A 12,858-nucleotide genomic window follows, 5' to 3' on the forward strand; every position below is an offset into this window, starting at 1 on the left:
TACTAAGTTATGACTGAAACACAGTGTTCCAACATTGCATATTTCTCTAAAAGGTAAATTATTCCATACTTTGAAAAAATCCTCATACCAGTTCTTACACTGCCACACAGAACAGTGGGAAACGATGTTTACTGGTCTTTCTTCTAGATCCTGAGAGACTGAATATATTCTTACTACCAAGATCATCATAATTTATTCATTTCCTAAAGCAAAAAATGCTTTCTGATATGAAAAAATACATTTTCTAAATTATTTTTAAAAAGTAAAAAAAGTCAACTTGTAAATCTTTTTAAAACCTAAAAGGCATATTTAAAAAAATAAAGTTCAATTTTCAAGTTCTTTGTGAATGAATCACTAATTGGAAGGAAAGTCTCACCTGCTCCAACTGGGTGGCAAATGCTATGGTCACTGACATAAGGAAGAATTCAGTGCAACACTCTGCTGGTCCGACCTGATGGTAGCCTCCTTCCTCATTCAGCACAGCCACAATGTCCTTGGGGTCAAATCCACACAGGCTGGCAGGTACTGTATGGAGAAAAACACAAACTACATTGTAGTTTGCCACAAACCATTAAAAGATTCTGAAAGCTGGTTAGACTTTTTTGTTTGCTTGCTAGTTTTCATGAATACATTTTATAACTCAGTAAGGTTTCCATTGATATATATAACCACCATTTTCTTTCTGCACATAAAAGTCATATTTTGAAATAAGGTAACATTTTTAAAACTTCAATTTAATAAACCACATAGAAAAGGCATCACAGGTTTTCTGAAGGAAGTGACTCTAAACTGGAAAAATAAGCAAAATTTCGCTAAAAAGAGAAAGGTGACTGAATAGAGAATGAGGGAGTGAAAAAGTGTTCTAGGCAGAAGGAACAATACGTACAAAGACTCAAAAGCAAGAGAAAGCATGTGATAAGAGACTGAAAGAGGTGTGATGTGCTGGATCATAGATAGGGCACTGACATAGAAGGAGGTGAGTCTGCAGGGGTAAGCGGAGGCCGTGTCAGGGTCTTCTTCAATGCCATGTTAAAACATCTGGATAACTTTCTAAAAATAAGAGAAAAACATGAAACAATTTTGAGAACAGAATTGATATAATAAAATAGGTTCAGCCCAACCGGCATGGCTCAGCTGTTGAGCATTGACCTATGACCCAGGAGATTGGGGTTTAATTCCCAGTTACGCACATGCCCAGGGTGTGGGCTCGATTCCCGGTAGGGGGCATGGAAGAGGCAGCCAATCAATGACTCTCTCATCATTGATGTTTCTCTCTCTCTCTGTCCCTCTCCTTTTCTCTCTCTGAAATCAATAAAGATATATTTTTTTAAAAAAATAGAAAACAATAAAATAGGTTTCAGTAAAAAGAGAATGGAGGACAGGGTTTTTCAAACTGATTAAGAGAAAAAAACCAAAACTACATATAACTAAAACAATGGGCAATATTCAGTGTTAGGCAGAATGCAGTGAAGTGAGCACTCTCCATGTTGGTAGGTATAGACTAGTATAATCTTTTGAAGGGTAACATCTCAGGGCTTATCAAATATTTTACATGTATACCCCATAAACAAGCAATCCTTCTTGGTTCCTTCAGGAGTTATCCTGAAGAAATAAGCTTACTGAAGCCATGACTGAAAATTGCATCATGGTTAAGCGCAAAGACACTAGAGTCACATAGACCAAGGTTCCAAGCCCAGTTCTGCCACTTACTAGTTGTATGGGGAAAATACGATCTCCTTTAGTCTTCTTTTTTCCTTCTGTAAAGCTTTCAGTATTGTTCAGAAGGTCAAATTAAAAAGAATACTTAGCACAATATTTGACAAGGAAGCACTTTAACAAAGGCAGCCATTAAAGAGTAAGGTCTGCAGAACTTAGAAGTACAAGTAACTGTGACAGGTCTCTCACAGTCAGGAAAGGGAGTAACAAGTATGGAAGGGGGAACACTAGGATAAATCTTGTGGTGTAGGATTGAAGAGATTAAAGGTGTCTATGTGAATGTAGGCTGTTCAATAAATATAGAGACATAAAGAAAAATGAGAGAAATATAAAAGTGCGTATGTATATACTGGTGTGTGTATACACATGCACAAATTCTCTAACTTTTTCCACTGAAAAGGTCTGGGTGCAGCAACATCCCAACAGCAACTGGCATACCTAGCATCTGGATTTACTTCTGAACACCATTCTTTACTAAAAGGAAAGAGGGCTCCTGAAAAAATGGTTGAATCCAGGGCTGAGACAGGAAAAGAACAAGATGTGGCAGAAAACAAGAAAAAGCTCAAAGAATTATGGAGACAGTCAAAAGGAAAACAGAAGCAGCTTGCAGAAGCTCCCACTGCCCAAATTTAGGACAGATATGATAGTTAAAAATTGTAACCCACTAAATAAAATGAGAAAACTGTAAGTCTGCATTTATACAATATAAATAAATATAAGGTTTAACGAGGAATAAGTATTTCTATAATTTTAAAATTCTGCCCCATAAAATATTAATTACAAAGGAAAAAAGACTAAGTTTGTAGTTGAGAACACAGACACACAGCACCTTCATCAAGTAATCAAAATGATCATCATCAGTAATGGAACAAATCAAAATTCTGTGCTACTTGCACAAAGACTGCAATGAGAAAAACAGAAAGCAATACTTCTGTGATATTCCTGCCAAAATGTATAACCTAAATCTAATATCAGACAAACCCAAACAATACAGGATTACCAAAACATTGAGACTTAATCATAGGATGACAGAATGCTTTCCCTTGCCCCAAACCTTACCACTACATTACTAAAGGCCTATTTTCCTTTTACCCAGTATATCATGTCCACCTTTCAACAAAAAATTAAAAGGTATACTAAAGGCTAAAAAATAATCATTATCTAAGCTTCCATCTTAGGAAAAGAGAAAGAGGGGGGCAAATTACATTCAAAGTAAGCAGAAGAAGAGAAATAATAAAAACTATAGCAGAAATCAATGAAATTGAAAACAGGAAATCAGTGAGAAAATCAAAGAAACCAAAAGCTGGTTCTCTAAAAAGATCAATAAAAGCAATAAGCCTCTAGTCAGCCTAAGAGAAAAAGAGAGAAGATACAAATTACTAATATCAGATATGAAAGAGGGAACATCACTATAGATCCATCGACATTAAGAGGACAACAAATACTATGAATAATTCTATGCCCACAAATTTGATAACCTAGATGAAATGGATAGTTCATTTGGAAGATACAATCTGCCAAAACTCACACAAGAAGATACTGACAATCTGAATAGGCCTGTGTCATTCAATAAAACTGAATCAATAACAATTTTACAAACCAGAAAGCACCAGACCCGGATAGGTTCACTGGTGAATAATACCTAACATTCAAAGAAGAAATTACACTCGACCCTTGAAACAACACAGGTTTGAACTACACAGGGCCACCTACCTCCAGGTTTAAATCCATGTTGTTCAAGAGTCAACTGTACTTTAGATCCACGATTGGGAATCCAAGTATGCTGAGGACCAACTTAAGTTAAACATGATTTTCAACGGTGCAAGGGTCAGCGACCCTATCCCCCACATCAGGGATTTTCAACTGGTGTGCCACAAGAATTTTTAAAACATGCACTACCTGACTATTTAGTCAGGGCACTGACTTCTTTTCCCTTAGATTGTCAAATAAAAAAATGACAACAGCCAACACAATAGCAGTCCAGTGTGAATGAATCAAAATTATACCTATTTTTTTTATCAGATAGACAAAAAATACATTTTTTGGTATGCCACAGAATTTTAGTAATTACCTTATGTGCCATGAGAGGAAAAAGGTTGAAAACCACTGCCCCACATTGTTCAAGGGTCAACTGGACACCAACTATCTACAATCTTTTTCAGAAAATACAAGAAGGAATACTTCCTAACTCATCCTATGAGGCCAGCATTACCCTAATATCAAAACCAAAGACATTACAAGGAAACAACAGACCTATATATCTCATTAACATAGATGCAAAAATCCTCAACAAAATATTAGCCAGTCAAATCCAACAATGTATAAAAAGAAATATATACCGCACCACATAGGATTTCAAAAATCTATTAATGTAATCCATCATATCAACCAACAGGTAAAGAAGAAAAACCACAGTATCACATTAATAGATGCAGAAAAGCATTTGACAAAATTCAACATTCATTCATGATAAAACACTGTCAGCAAACTCCAGTGACTTCCTCAACTTGACAAAGAACATCTACAAAAAAATGTACAGCTAACCTCATGCTTAATGGTGAGAAGCTTTTCCACTAAGGTCAGGAAAAGGAGGCAATCAATGGGGGTAAAAAGGGGACATCTATAATATTTTCAACAATAAAAAATTTAAAAAACAAAACAAAAAAAACAGAATAGGGGAGAAATATATGATCCTCTAGTTCTTTTTAAATTTTGTTCACAGAGTTTCGTAGTTTTCCTCATATAGATTGTGGGTGGGTATTTTGTTAGATTTATCCCTAAGTATTTGTTTTGGGTGCTGATGTAAATGGTATTGGGTTGTTTTTTTCCCTTAATTTCAAATTCCACTTGTTCATTACTGGTGTATAGGGAAGCACGTGTGTTTGTGTGAGGACAGGATTATGTGGGAACACTCTATATATACTTTCCAATTTTTCTGTGAACCTAAAACTGCTCTAAAAAATAAAATTTATTAATTAAAAGGAAAGAAACACAAATGAAGGTTTTGTTAAACTATAGTTAAAAAATAAGAGCATAACCATTTTTGGCTTTCCTGCACTCATCCTAGGGATGAACTTTCCCAAGCAGCAATTTTTAAAAACAATGCAAAATTCTACTTTGTTCTGTTAGGTATCAAATAAAGAAAATCTTTCCTAATTTCTAAGCTTTGTAAACAAGAACTAAGAGCAAAAAGTGCTGCATGTGTAACAATGTCACATTTACCTGAGTAAAATCCTTTCACCCACCACCCTTCCTGAAGTTCCAATCCACAGATGCAACTTGAATGTCCTTAGAGATAATGCACAAACCTTTTCCATCTCGAGGGGGCGCTCCCTTTGCTTTAAAACTATCCACTGGTGCCTTTGAATCTGTTTCCAAAGCAATGCTTATCTGTATCTCAGATTTGAACTTGGTGTATTTATTGCTCAGCAACTGGTACCATTTTGGTGCCTGGAGAACAACAGCAAAACAAAACAACAAAACACCTTAACAGTTAACAGGGAATAAACAATAGTGGGAAATGTTCTATGAGGTTCTAAATATCTTTCCTGTAATTTCTCAGTATTTTTCCTCTATTAAAATATTTTTTCCACATTTTCCTCAATCCTGCTTAGGAAGCTAACTTGAATTTCCTCTTCAAGTAGAAGTTTAGAGTGGCTTTCTTGCTTCTATTTCTATGCTTCAATAGATAACATATAAAAGAAAACAATATATTTCTTTCTATCTTTACTCTTATGTTCCCAATCTCCTTTCATCCCTTAAACAAAAAAAAAAAGGCTACCAATTTTCCATTTCCCTAACCCCTAATTTTTCATTTTTTCTGTTATATCTTTTCGGCCTGGCACATTTCTGCTTTGTTCTGTTTATATTAAGTAAGGAAAAGAAAAGCTTAGTGCTAATAAAAAACAGTAACAAAATACTAAAGTAAAGGTATAATGGTTGAGTTCTGGGTTCTGAACCAAGTATTTGACTGATACTAAAATATAAAGTCTGTTCCATGCTTCCATGTCTATGATGCTATCTTGTTCATCAATCTATTCTGTTCCTTAGATTCCCCATATGAGTGAGATCATGTGGTACTTGTATTCCTCTTACTGGCTCATTTCACTTAGCATAATACTCTCCAGGCCCTTCCATGCTGCCCCAAAGGGTAAGAAAGAGATCCTTACTTTTTACAGCTGCATAGTATTCAATGGTGTAAATGCCCCACAAGCTTTTCTATCCACTCATCTACTGATGGGCACTTGAGCTGTTTCTAGATCTTAGCTATTGTAAATTGCTCTGCTATGAACATAGGGGTGCATATATTCTTTCTGATTAGCATTTTGGTATTCTTAGGATATATTCCTAGAAGTGGGATCACTGGGTCCAATGGCAGTTCCACTTTTAATTTTATGAAGAACCTCCACACTGTTTTCCATAGTGGTTGCACCAGTCTGCATTCCCACCAGCAGTGTACTAGGGTTCCCTTTTCTCCACAGACAGATCTCAAAGGGAAGGCGGGAAGGAGGGTGGGAAGAGATTAACCAAAGAACTTATAAGCATATAAGAACAGCCCATGGACACAGACAATGGACAGGCAGGGGCCCGGGGAGGAGTAGGAGATGGGGGGGAGGGGAGTAAGGGAGGGAAATGGGGGACATCTGTGTTATTCTCAACAATAAAAATATATTTTATTTTATTTTTTTAAATATATCTTTATTGATTTCAGAGAGAGGAAAGGAGAGGGAGAGAGAGAGATAGAAACATCAATGGTGAGAGTCATTGATCGGCCACCTCCTGCATGCCCCCTGCTGGGGATCAAGGCCGAAACCACGGCATTTGCCCTGACCGGGAATCGAACCCCAATCTCCTGGATCCTAGGTCGATGCTCAACCGCTGAGCCACGCCCAGCTGGGCTATATATGTATATATGTATATATGTATATATGTGTATATATATATGTAAAGTCTTTCTCACAGAATGAAGTATCCTAAATTACCTGAATATTGCCCCCAGAGTAACTTCAGAAATCCTAGTACCAAAAGCAGCCTTTAAAATCTTATGGCCCAGGACCATGTGTAGCATTAGTGTAGGACCCACTGTCAGTAGGGGCACCATTTTAATACCTAGGAACAGCACTGTTCTATCAAGGCATGGCCTGATTCTTATATTGATCAAAACCAAAAACTGCTGATTAGGTTTAGTAAGTTGTTTTTAAGTAAAATAGGATTAACTAGGCTGCAGATTTTTAAAAATTCACAACCAAGTTTGTTTTTAAGACAAAAATTCATAATTTGTTGTAGTACTTTCATGTTGTACTTTTTAAGACAAAATCTGTTTGTTATACTCCTTATGACAAATATTTTCTAATTTTTAGTACAAGCCTGAAAAAATATTTTTATCTACTTGCAGACTTAATGATACATTTATGTTATATAACTCAAGAAAAACAAATCTGGATTTCTCTATGTTTATATTTATTTACAAAAAATCAAATTATTTTTTAACTTCAAATATTTTACTGGCCAACTTCATATATTTCTGCTGGCAAACAAAAGAATACACAAGACAACTAGTTTTCCTAGCGTTAAGTGGGTTTCTACCATGTAAGGAAGATAAAGAACAAGAGGCAGGGAAACTGATTAGAAGGCTAGTCTGACAGCCAAGGTAAGAAACGATGGTGGTTTAGGATCAGCAGGGAAAATGCAGAACAGTAGATGAATCAGGAGGGAAAAAACTAACTGGAAAGGGTGGTTATACAGGCAGAAAAAGGGAGGTGTCAAGGAACTGGGAGAATAGCAACCATTCACTGAAGCAGGGAAGTTGGAAGAGGACCACCTTTGAAAGCAAAGCTCGGGAGTTGCAGATAACAGCAACCTGAACAAAGGTTTGAGCTCAGAGAAAAATTTCTTTGAGAAAGATAGTTCTAGGTCAGTGAAATGATTAGAAGGTCAGGATTTTCTAAATCAAATTCATAAACTAAAGCATAAGAACTGCCATACTGGCTAGAGCCCATGATCCATCAGGTCTAGTATTCCTTGCCCTTTCCATCAATCTGATTGATATATATTGAAACATAAACAACTGTCTAACATAATCAGTAACAAACATCAAAAGGGCAGTACCTGCTTTGTTTCTTGAGCAGTTCTTAAGTCTAGAAGAATGTAACCTATAGTTTCCTTGGCTGAAGTTAAAGGATCCAAGGCAAAACACTGGAGTTTGATAGGAGTACGCTGTAGCCTGTAACATAACAATTTTGTGTGATAAGTAAAATAGCTTTTGCTTACTAATAAACTGATTTTCTATTACCCTTGAAAAAGCTGTCTACTACTCTCAAAATTCCATATTTTCTGAAAAACACTTCAACTGGGAAGAACTATTCATTTTATCTACTTACCTATATACCAACTATATACAAAACATGTTAAAAATCTTAGTCTCTCTCATCTAAGAGGCTGTCGTCTAGGTCAATGCTTTTTAAGCTTCTGTACTGTATAGATCTCTTTTAAAGTAAAAAATTAGCATTATTCATTAAGATTGATTTCAAGTTGTTTTTCTTATACTATCACCCACATAAAACTACAAATACACATATAGGCTTACAGCTCTTTGTAGCTAAAAACCAAAATGAACTAAGGAATTAAATACCATAAAATTAGAAACTATTAAAATTGACAGTAATTTAATGTAATGCATGACATTGCCTTGTAAGCATGACCGCGGCTGGTGTAGCATAGGTTCTTTTGCATCTGGAACCCCTATACCAGCTCTCCTGATAAGTTTTTAAATTTTGTCATTACTTTTATCTAGTGGACTATGAAACCTGCACTTGGCACAAAATCATCATTTATATATTTAATTTATCTGTGTTATTTTCTTAGCCTATACATTCAGAGTGGCACCACTGGGCATTAACAAAATTGTAAACACAACCACCAATGTAGGCACGAACATCTCATATCAAGACAATGTCTAGGCAGATATTCCAGAAGTCACTGAAAGGAAATACAAAATTTTTATATTCTCTAAGAATTTAATACCCTTACATTATTACTGAGAGAGAGCAAGTACTGAAGTGATTGTGTGTTTCCCAGAAGAAAATATATTTGTAATCCTTTTAAAAATAAAAGGATCAGCGTTCTTGCCTACTTCTGGTCATTAGATTTCAGGAAATAAATAAGAAGCTATAACTTATAGTCTGCTTCATATACTAATAAAAGTGTTTAACTGTCTAAAATCAAGTATAAAATTAATTAGAAAGAGTCCTTTATATATAGTCATATTATATACATATCTATATATCCTTGGCAAGCCAGGAAAAATATACAATAAATGAATAGAAATTATGAGCTCCAAAACATATTTAATATTGGGTAGGCATCATCACTGCACTTCTAAAATAGATTATCTATTCCCTCATACATTAGCCAAAAAAAAAAAAAAAAAGCTAGATATAGTGGCTAAAAGCTTAAGCTCTGGTGTTACCTCTATCCAGCTGACTCACTTAGGACAAGTTACTTAACCTCTTAGGCTTTGGGTTTCTCATGTGTAACATGGGGAAAATAATAATACCTACTTCATAGTGTTGTTCTGACTTTTAAAAGAATTATTGTTGTAAAGTACTTTCAAAATTTCCTGGCACATTAATAATAATATTTGTTGAGTGTTTTTTTTTACTACTATAATCTAGTAATATATATAAATTTATTTATAATAGCCTGAAAAAGAATAGAACAAACTGAAAATAAGTCACCTGTGCTGATGGAGTGCTTTCCTGTCAATTTCCCAGGCTAACTCGGTAGCAAATTCTGGCTGGTCAGTATGGTCCACAGGATCAGTAGCCAACTGTTCTCCATCAAACTTTGCTTCTACTACAAGCATATGTTTTGGACGTTTGGGGAAATGACGACCTGGAAAAAAAGACTATACAGGTTAAGCAGAAGTATACAAAAATCAAATATGATTATTTAGCATGTATTTTAAAAATTATTAACATACATATGTTATATTCCATAAACTACATGTTCACATGTGCACTCAAATTCAGTGTTCATAAGAAACGTAAGTCAAATTTTAAGCTATAATTTATAAATTAGTGCTTCTCAAACATTAAAGTGCATATGAATCACCTGGGACCCTGTAAAACTATAGATACTGGTTCAGTAGGTCCAGGGTGGGCCTGAGAGTCTGCATTTCTAACCAGATCACAGATGATGTCAATGCTGTTGCCCTTGGTTCACACCTTGAGCAGCAATAATCTCAACATTTAGAAATAAAGAGTTAAAAATGTGATTACACCAATTTTAGATATTACTGTACCAGTACTTAATACAGAACAAAGTTATCTGGAAAGCTAGGAAATAATCAAATTAGCAAAACCAAATTTACCTGCATATTCATTTTCCTGTTAACACAGCTAAGAAAATTTTGCAAATTAGCTAATGGAAAATAAACACATGTATTCATCCATTCTATTCTCAAGGACAATGTATATTTTGCAAGAAATATTAAGTGTTCTATCTATGCATCACATCTCTTTTGTACTACCTGACTAGTTCCTTCACTGTTTACTGAAGGCATATTCAGAGACAGGTATTATGTCAGATGATGGGATGCAAAAAAAAGTAAAACAGAGTACTTGCCCTCAAGGAATGGAGGAGGGTCTAGTGGAAAGAAACAAAACACTAAAAACAGGAAGCTAAAGAACTGAGGAAGAAGCAGTAAGAATCTTACAGTCAACCTGTTTTAGGTCTGGTAAGGTGGATCTTGGAAAGGGGACTTTGAATCACTATTAAGTAAATTCATCCCTGCTGCTACTTACCCCGGTATAAGCTTAGTTAGGAATTAAGCTGATGAGAAAGACTTTGCTTGCAAACCTGGGAGTTTCACCCGAGGGGCGCGCTGAAACTCCCTAGTAGAAATCTTGCTACATATATGGCCTGGCTCTCCCAATTAGCTCTCTCAGAAGTTTCTCTCTGGACCTCATTTTCAGCTGCTCTAAAATATCACATGTCAAAAAACCTATATTTTCAGACTATCATAACTATAACCTCCAATAAGCTTGAGAACAGAGGCTACATAGTGCAATAAATAGGTGCCTACCTCATTCCAAAGATGGAATACCTAGAGAACAGAAACCCTGTCTTTTTCAGTACACGGCCCAACTTCTGCTTGCGGTAGAAACCCAATCACTGTCTTCTGAAGAAAGGGCATTTCTAGAAATGTAGTCAAGAAATTGCAAACAGCTCAATATATATAGTTGAAGGGCTGGGAACAAAGAGATGGCAGGAAGGGAGATGAGGCTGAAAGGTATGCAAGTGGTCTACTGTAAAGGGTATGCTATTCTAAGAGGTATAGACAGCCTTTAGGACACTGAAGGATTTTAAGAAAATGAGATATGCATTTCAGAAAGCATATACCCAGATAGTAATGTGGACAGTAGATATTTTCTAGAAAGGAAGAAAACACTTATGACACAGACTACTGAACAGATTATTACAACAGATTAGGTGGATGATGAAGGCCCCAAAGCAGGGCACTCACAATGGAAGCTCATGCATTTAAAAGTTTGTATGAAGTACCTGCTATATTATTTTAAAAATAAAATCAACAACACTTGGTGATAATTTGGAATTTGGGGATGGAGGGAAAGAGGAACCTGATAGCTCCCAGGTTCTTGGCTTGAGGCAACAGCATCGTTATGATGACCAGAAATACAAACACAAGAGGAGGAACAGTTTGGAGGGAGGGCCAGAGGCCAGCTGTAGATTTGTTTGTGGCAACACCTGACTGACATCCCTGATTCCAGGTTCTCTTCCCTGCACACTGCTGCTAACCTTGCAAAAAACTTTATCCTACTTAGGAATATATGCGGCCTCCCTGCTATTTAGTACATTAAAATAGTTGTCTTTTCGAGACCCTCCGAGGCTTGTTCACTCTAGTTATACAAGCTTATTTCTTACCACAACACACAGATGTCACTCGTTCAACACACCAACCTACTGGGCATGTGTAACAGACCCTCTCGACAACCTCCAAGTCCTTCATCAGGACTTGGAAGGGCAATGACCTCCACGACCCTGTGAAACTGCTGGACGTGTGCTCCAGTCAAAGGAAAAGTCTTGCAAATGCTGTTACCCGGGGTCGCCGCGCAGACCGTCCTCCGCAGGCGCGCTTTCAGCTCACGTCTGAAAGGCATCGACAGCGCCGCCTCTGCGGGAAATCGTTTCCCTCCGCGCCGGGGCTGCGGCTAGTCCGCTAAATATCACCTATCCTACCAGCGCTCGGGCTCCCCGGGGGCCTTCAAATCAATGGCCTCGCCGCCCTCGCCGCGCACAACTCCGAACAAGTCTCCGGGGGCCACAGAAGCAAAGCTGACAAGGTCCTCGGGCTTCACAGACGCGCCCCCGCGCCACTCCGCTAAAACCCGGGAGGCAGCGCTTGCGGAAAGAAGCCCGGGCCGCTCACCTTCCAGGATGGACACGACGATGAGCAGCTGGTCGGACTTGGAGACCATGGTCGCGGGGCGCGGCCCGCAGGCGGGGTCTGCTGGAGGGAAGCGGGGCCCGGGTGAGCGTCGGGCAGCCGGCGCCCCCCCGCGGCGCCCCCACCGCCCGCCCCCGGCCCCCGACGCCCCGACCCCGCCGCCGCCGGCAGCGCGCCCGGCTCCTCGACCTCGGGCCGCCAGCCCAGCTCCTAACCCTGACCCGACTCCAGGCGAAAAGCGGCTCCGCCGCCCCGCCGGGCCTGCCTGTAACCAGGGGCGAGCCCGCCGCCTGAGGACCTTTTGCCGCCCGCGTCGCCGCTTTTCAAACGCCCCGGCAGCCGCAGCGGCCGCCGCCGGGCCCGCTTCCGCCTAGCAACCAGGCCCGCAGGCCCAGTGCCCGGGGAGGCTGGAGGACAAAGGGCTATAGAGACCAGGGCAGCCGAGGATAGAACGCCCCTCAGCCCGGTTCGCCTCCTGCCCTTTTACGCTCGGTTCCAAAGCCCGGGGGAGAGGACTCGTCCACTACCTCACAGCGCCCCCTGCTAGCCGGACGGGGGAAGGCGGGCGATTAGACGGGAGCCAGCTGCGCAGGCGCACTACTGCAGTAAGCGCTCCCAGGACTTCCCGGGTAGAGGAGGGTGTTTGGTGCAGCGTCTGCTTCACGCCCGGGACA

The 12,858-nt window shown here is 38.9% G+C and overlaps 1 protein-coding gene across 3 annotated transcripts in view; it reads right to left on the reverse strand.

Moving 5' to 3' along the window:
- Positions 1 to 12,536, reverse strand: part of CEP120 (centrosomal protein 120) — a 55,187-nt gene extending 42,651 nt beyond the window's left edge. Inside the window, exons 1-6 of one of the 3 annotated variants that reach the window (XM_087815516.1) lie at positions 12,483 to 12,536; positions 12,167 to 12,244; positions 9,453 to 9,609; positions 7,825 to 7,939; positions 5,025 to 5,166; positions 377 to 525 (exon numbers count right to left, since the gene is read on the reverse strand). In XM_087815516.1, coding sequence (XP_087671642.1) covers positions 377 to 525; positions 5,025 to 5,166; positions 7,825 to 7,939; positions 9,453 to 9,609; positions 12,167 to 12,215 — 612 coding nt within the window. In that variant the 5' untranslated portion in view covers positions 12,216 to 12,244; positions 12,483 to 12,536. Of the gene's footprint in view, positions 1 to 376; positions 526 to 5,024; positions 5,167 to 7,824; positions 7,940 to 9,452; positions 9,610 to 10,801; positions 10,891 to 12,166; positions 12,248 to 12,482 lie in introns of those variants that run through there. The other 2 variants (XM_087815517.1, XM_016217797.2) reach the window with 2 other exon arrangements.
- Between the last annotated feature and the right edge of the window lie 322 nt (positions 12,537 to 12,858).

Source organism: Miniopterus natalensis, chromosome 3 (assembly GCF_054644295.1).
Source record: "Miniopterus natalensis isolate mMinNat1 chromosome 3, mMinNat1.hap1, whole genome shotgun sequence".
Taxonomy (NCBI): domain Eukaryota; kingdom Metazoa; phylum Chordata; class Mammalia; order Chiroptera; family Miniopteridae; genus Miniopterus; species Miniopterus natalensis.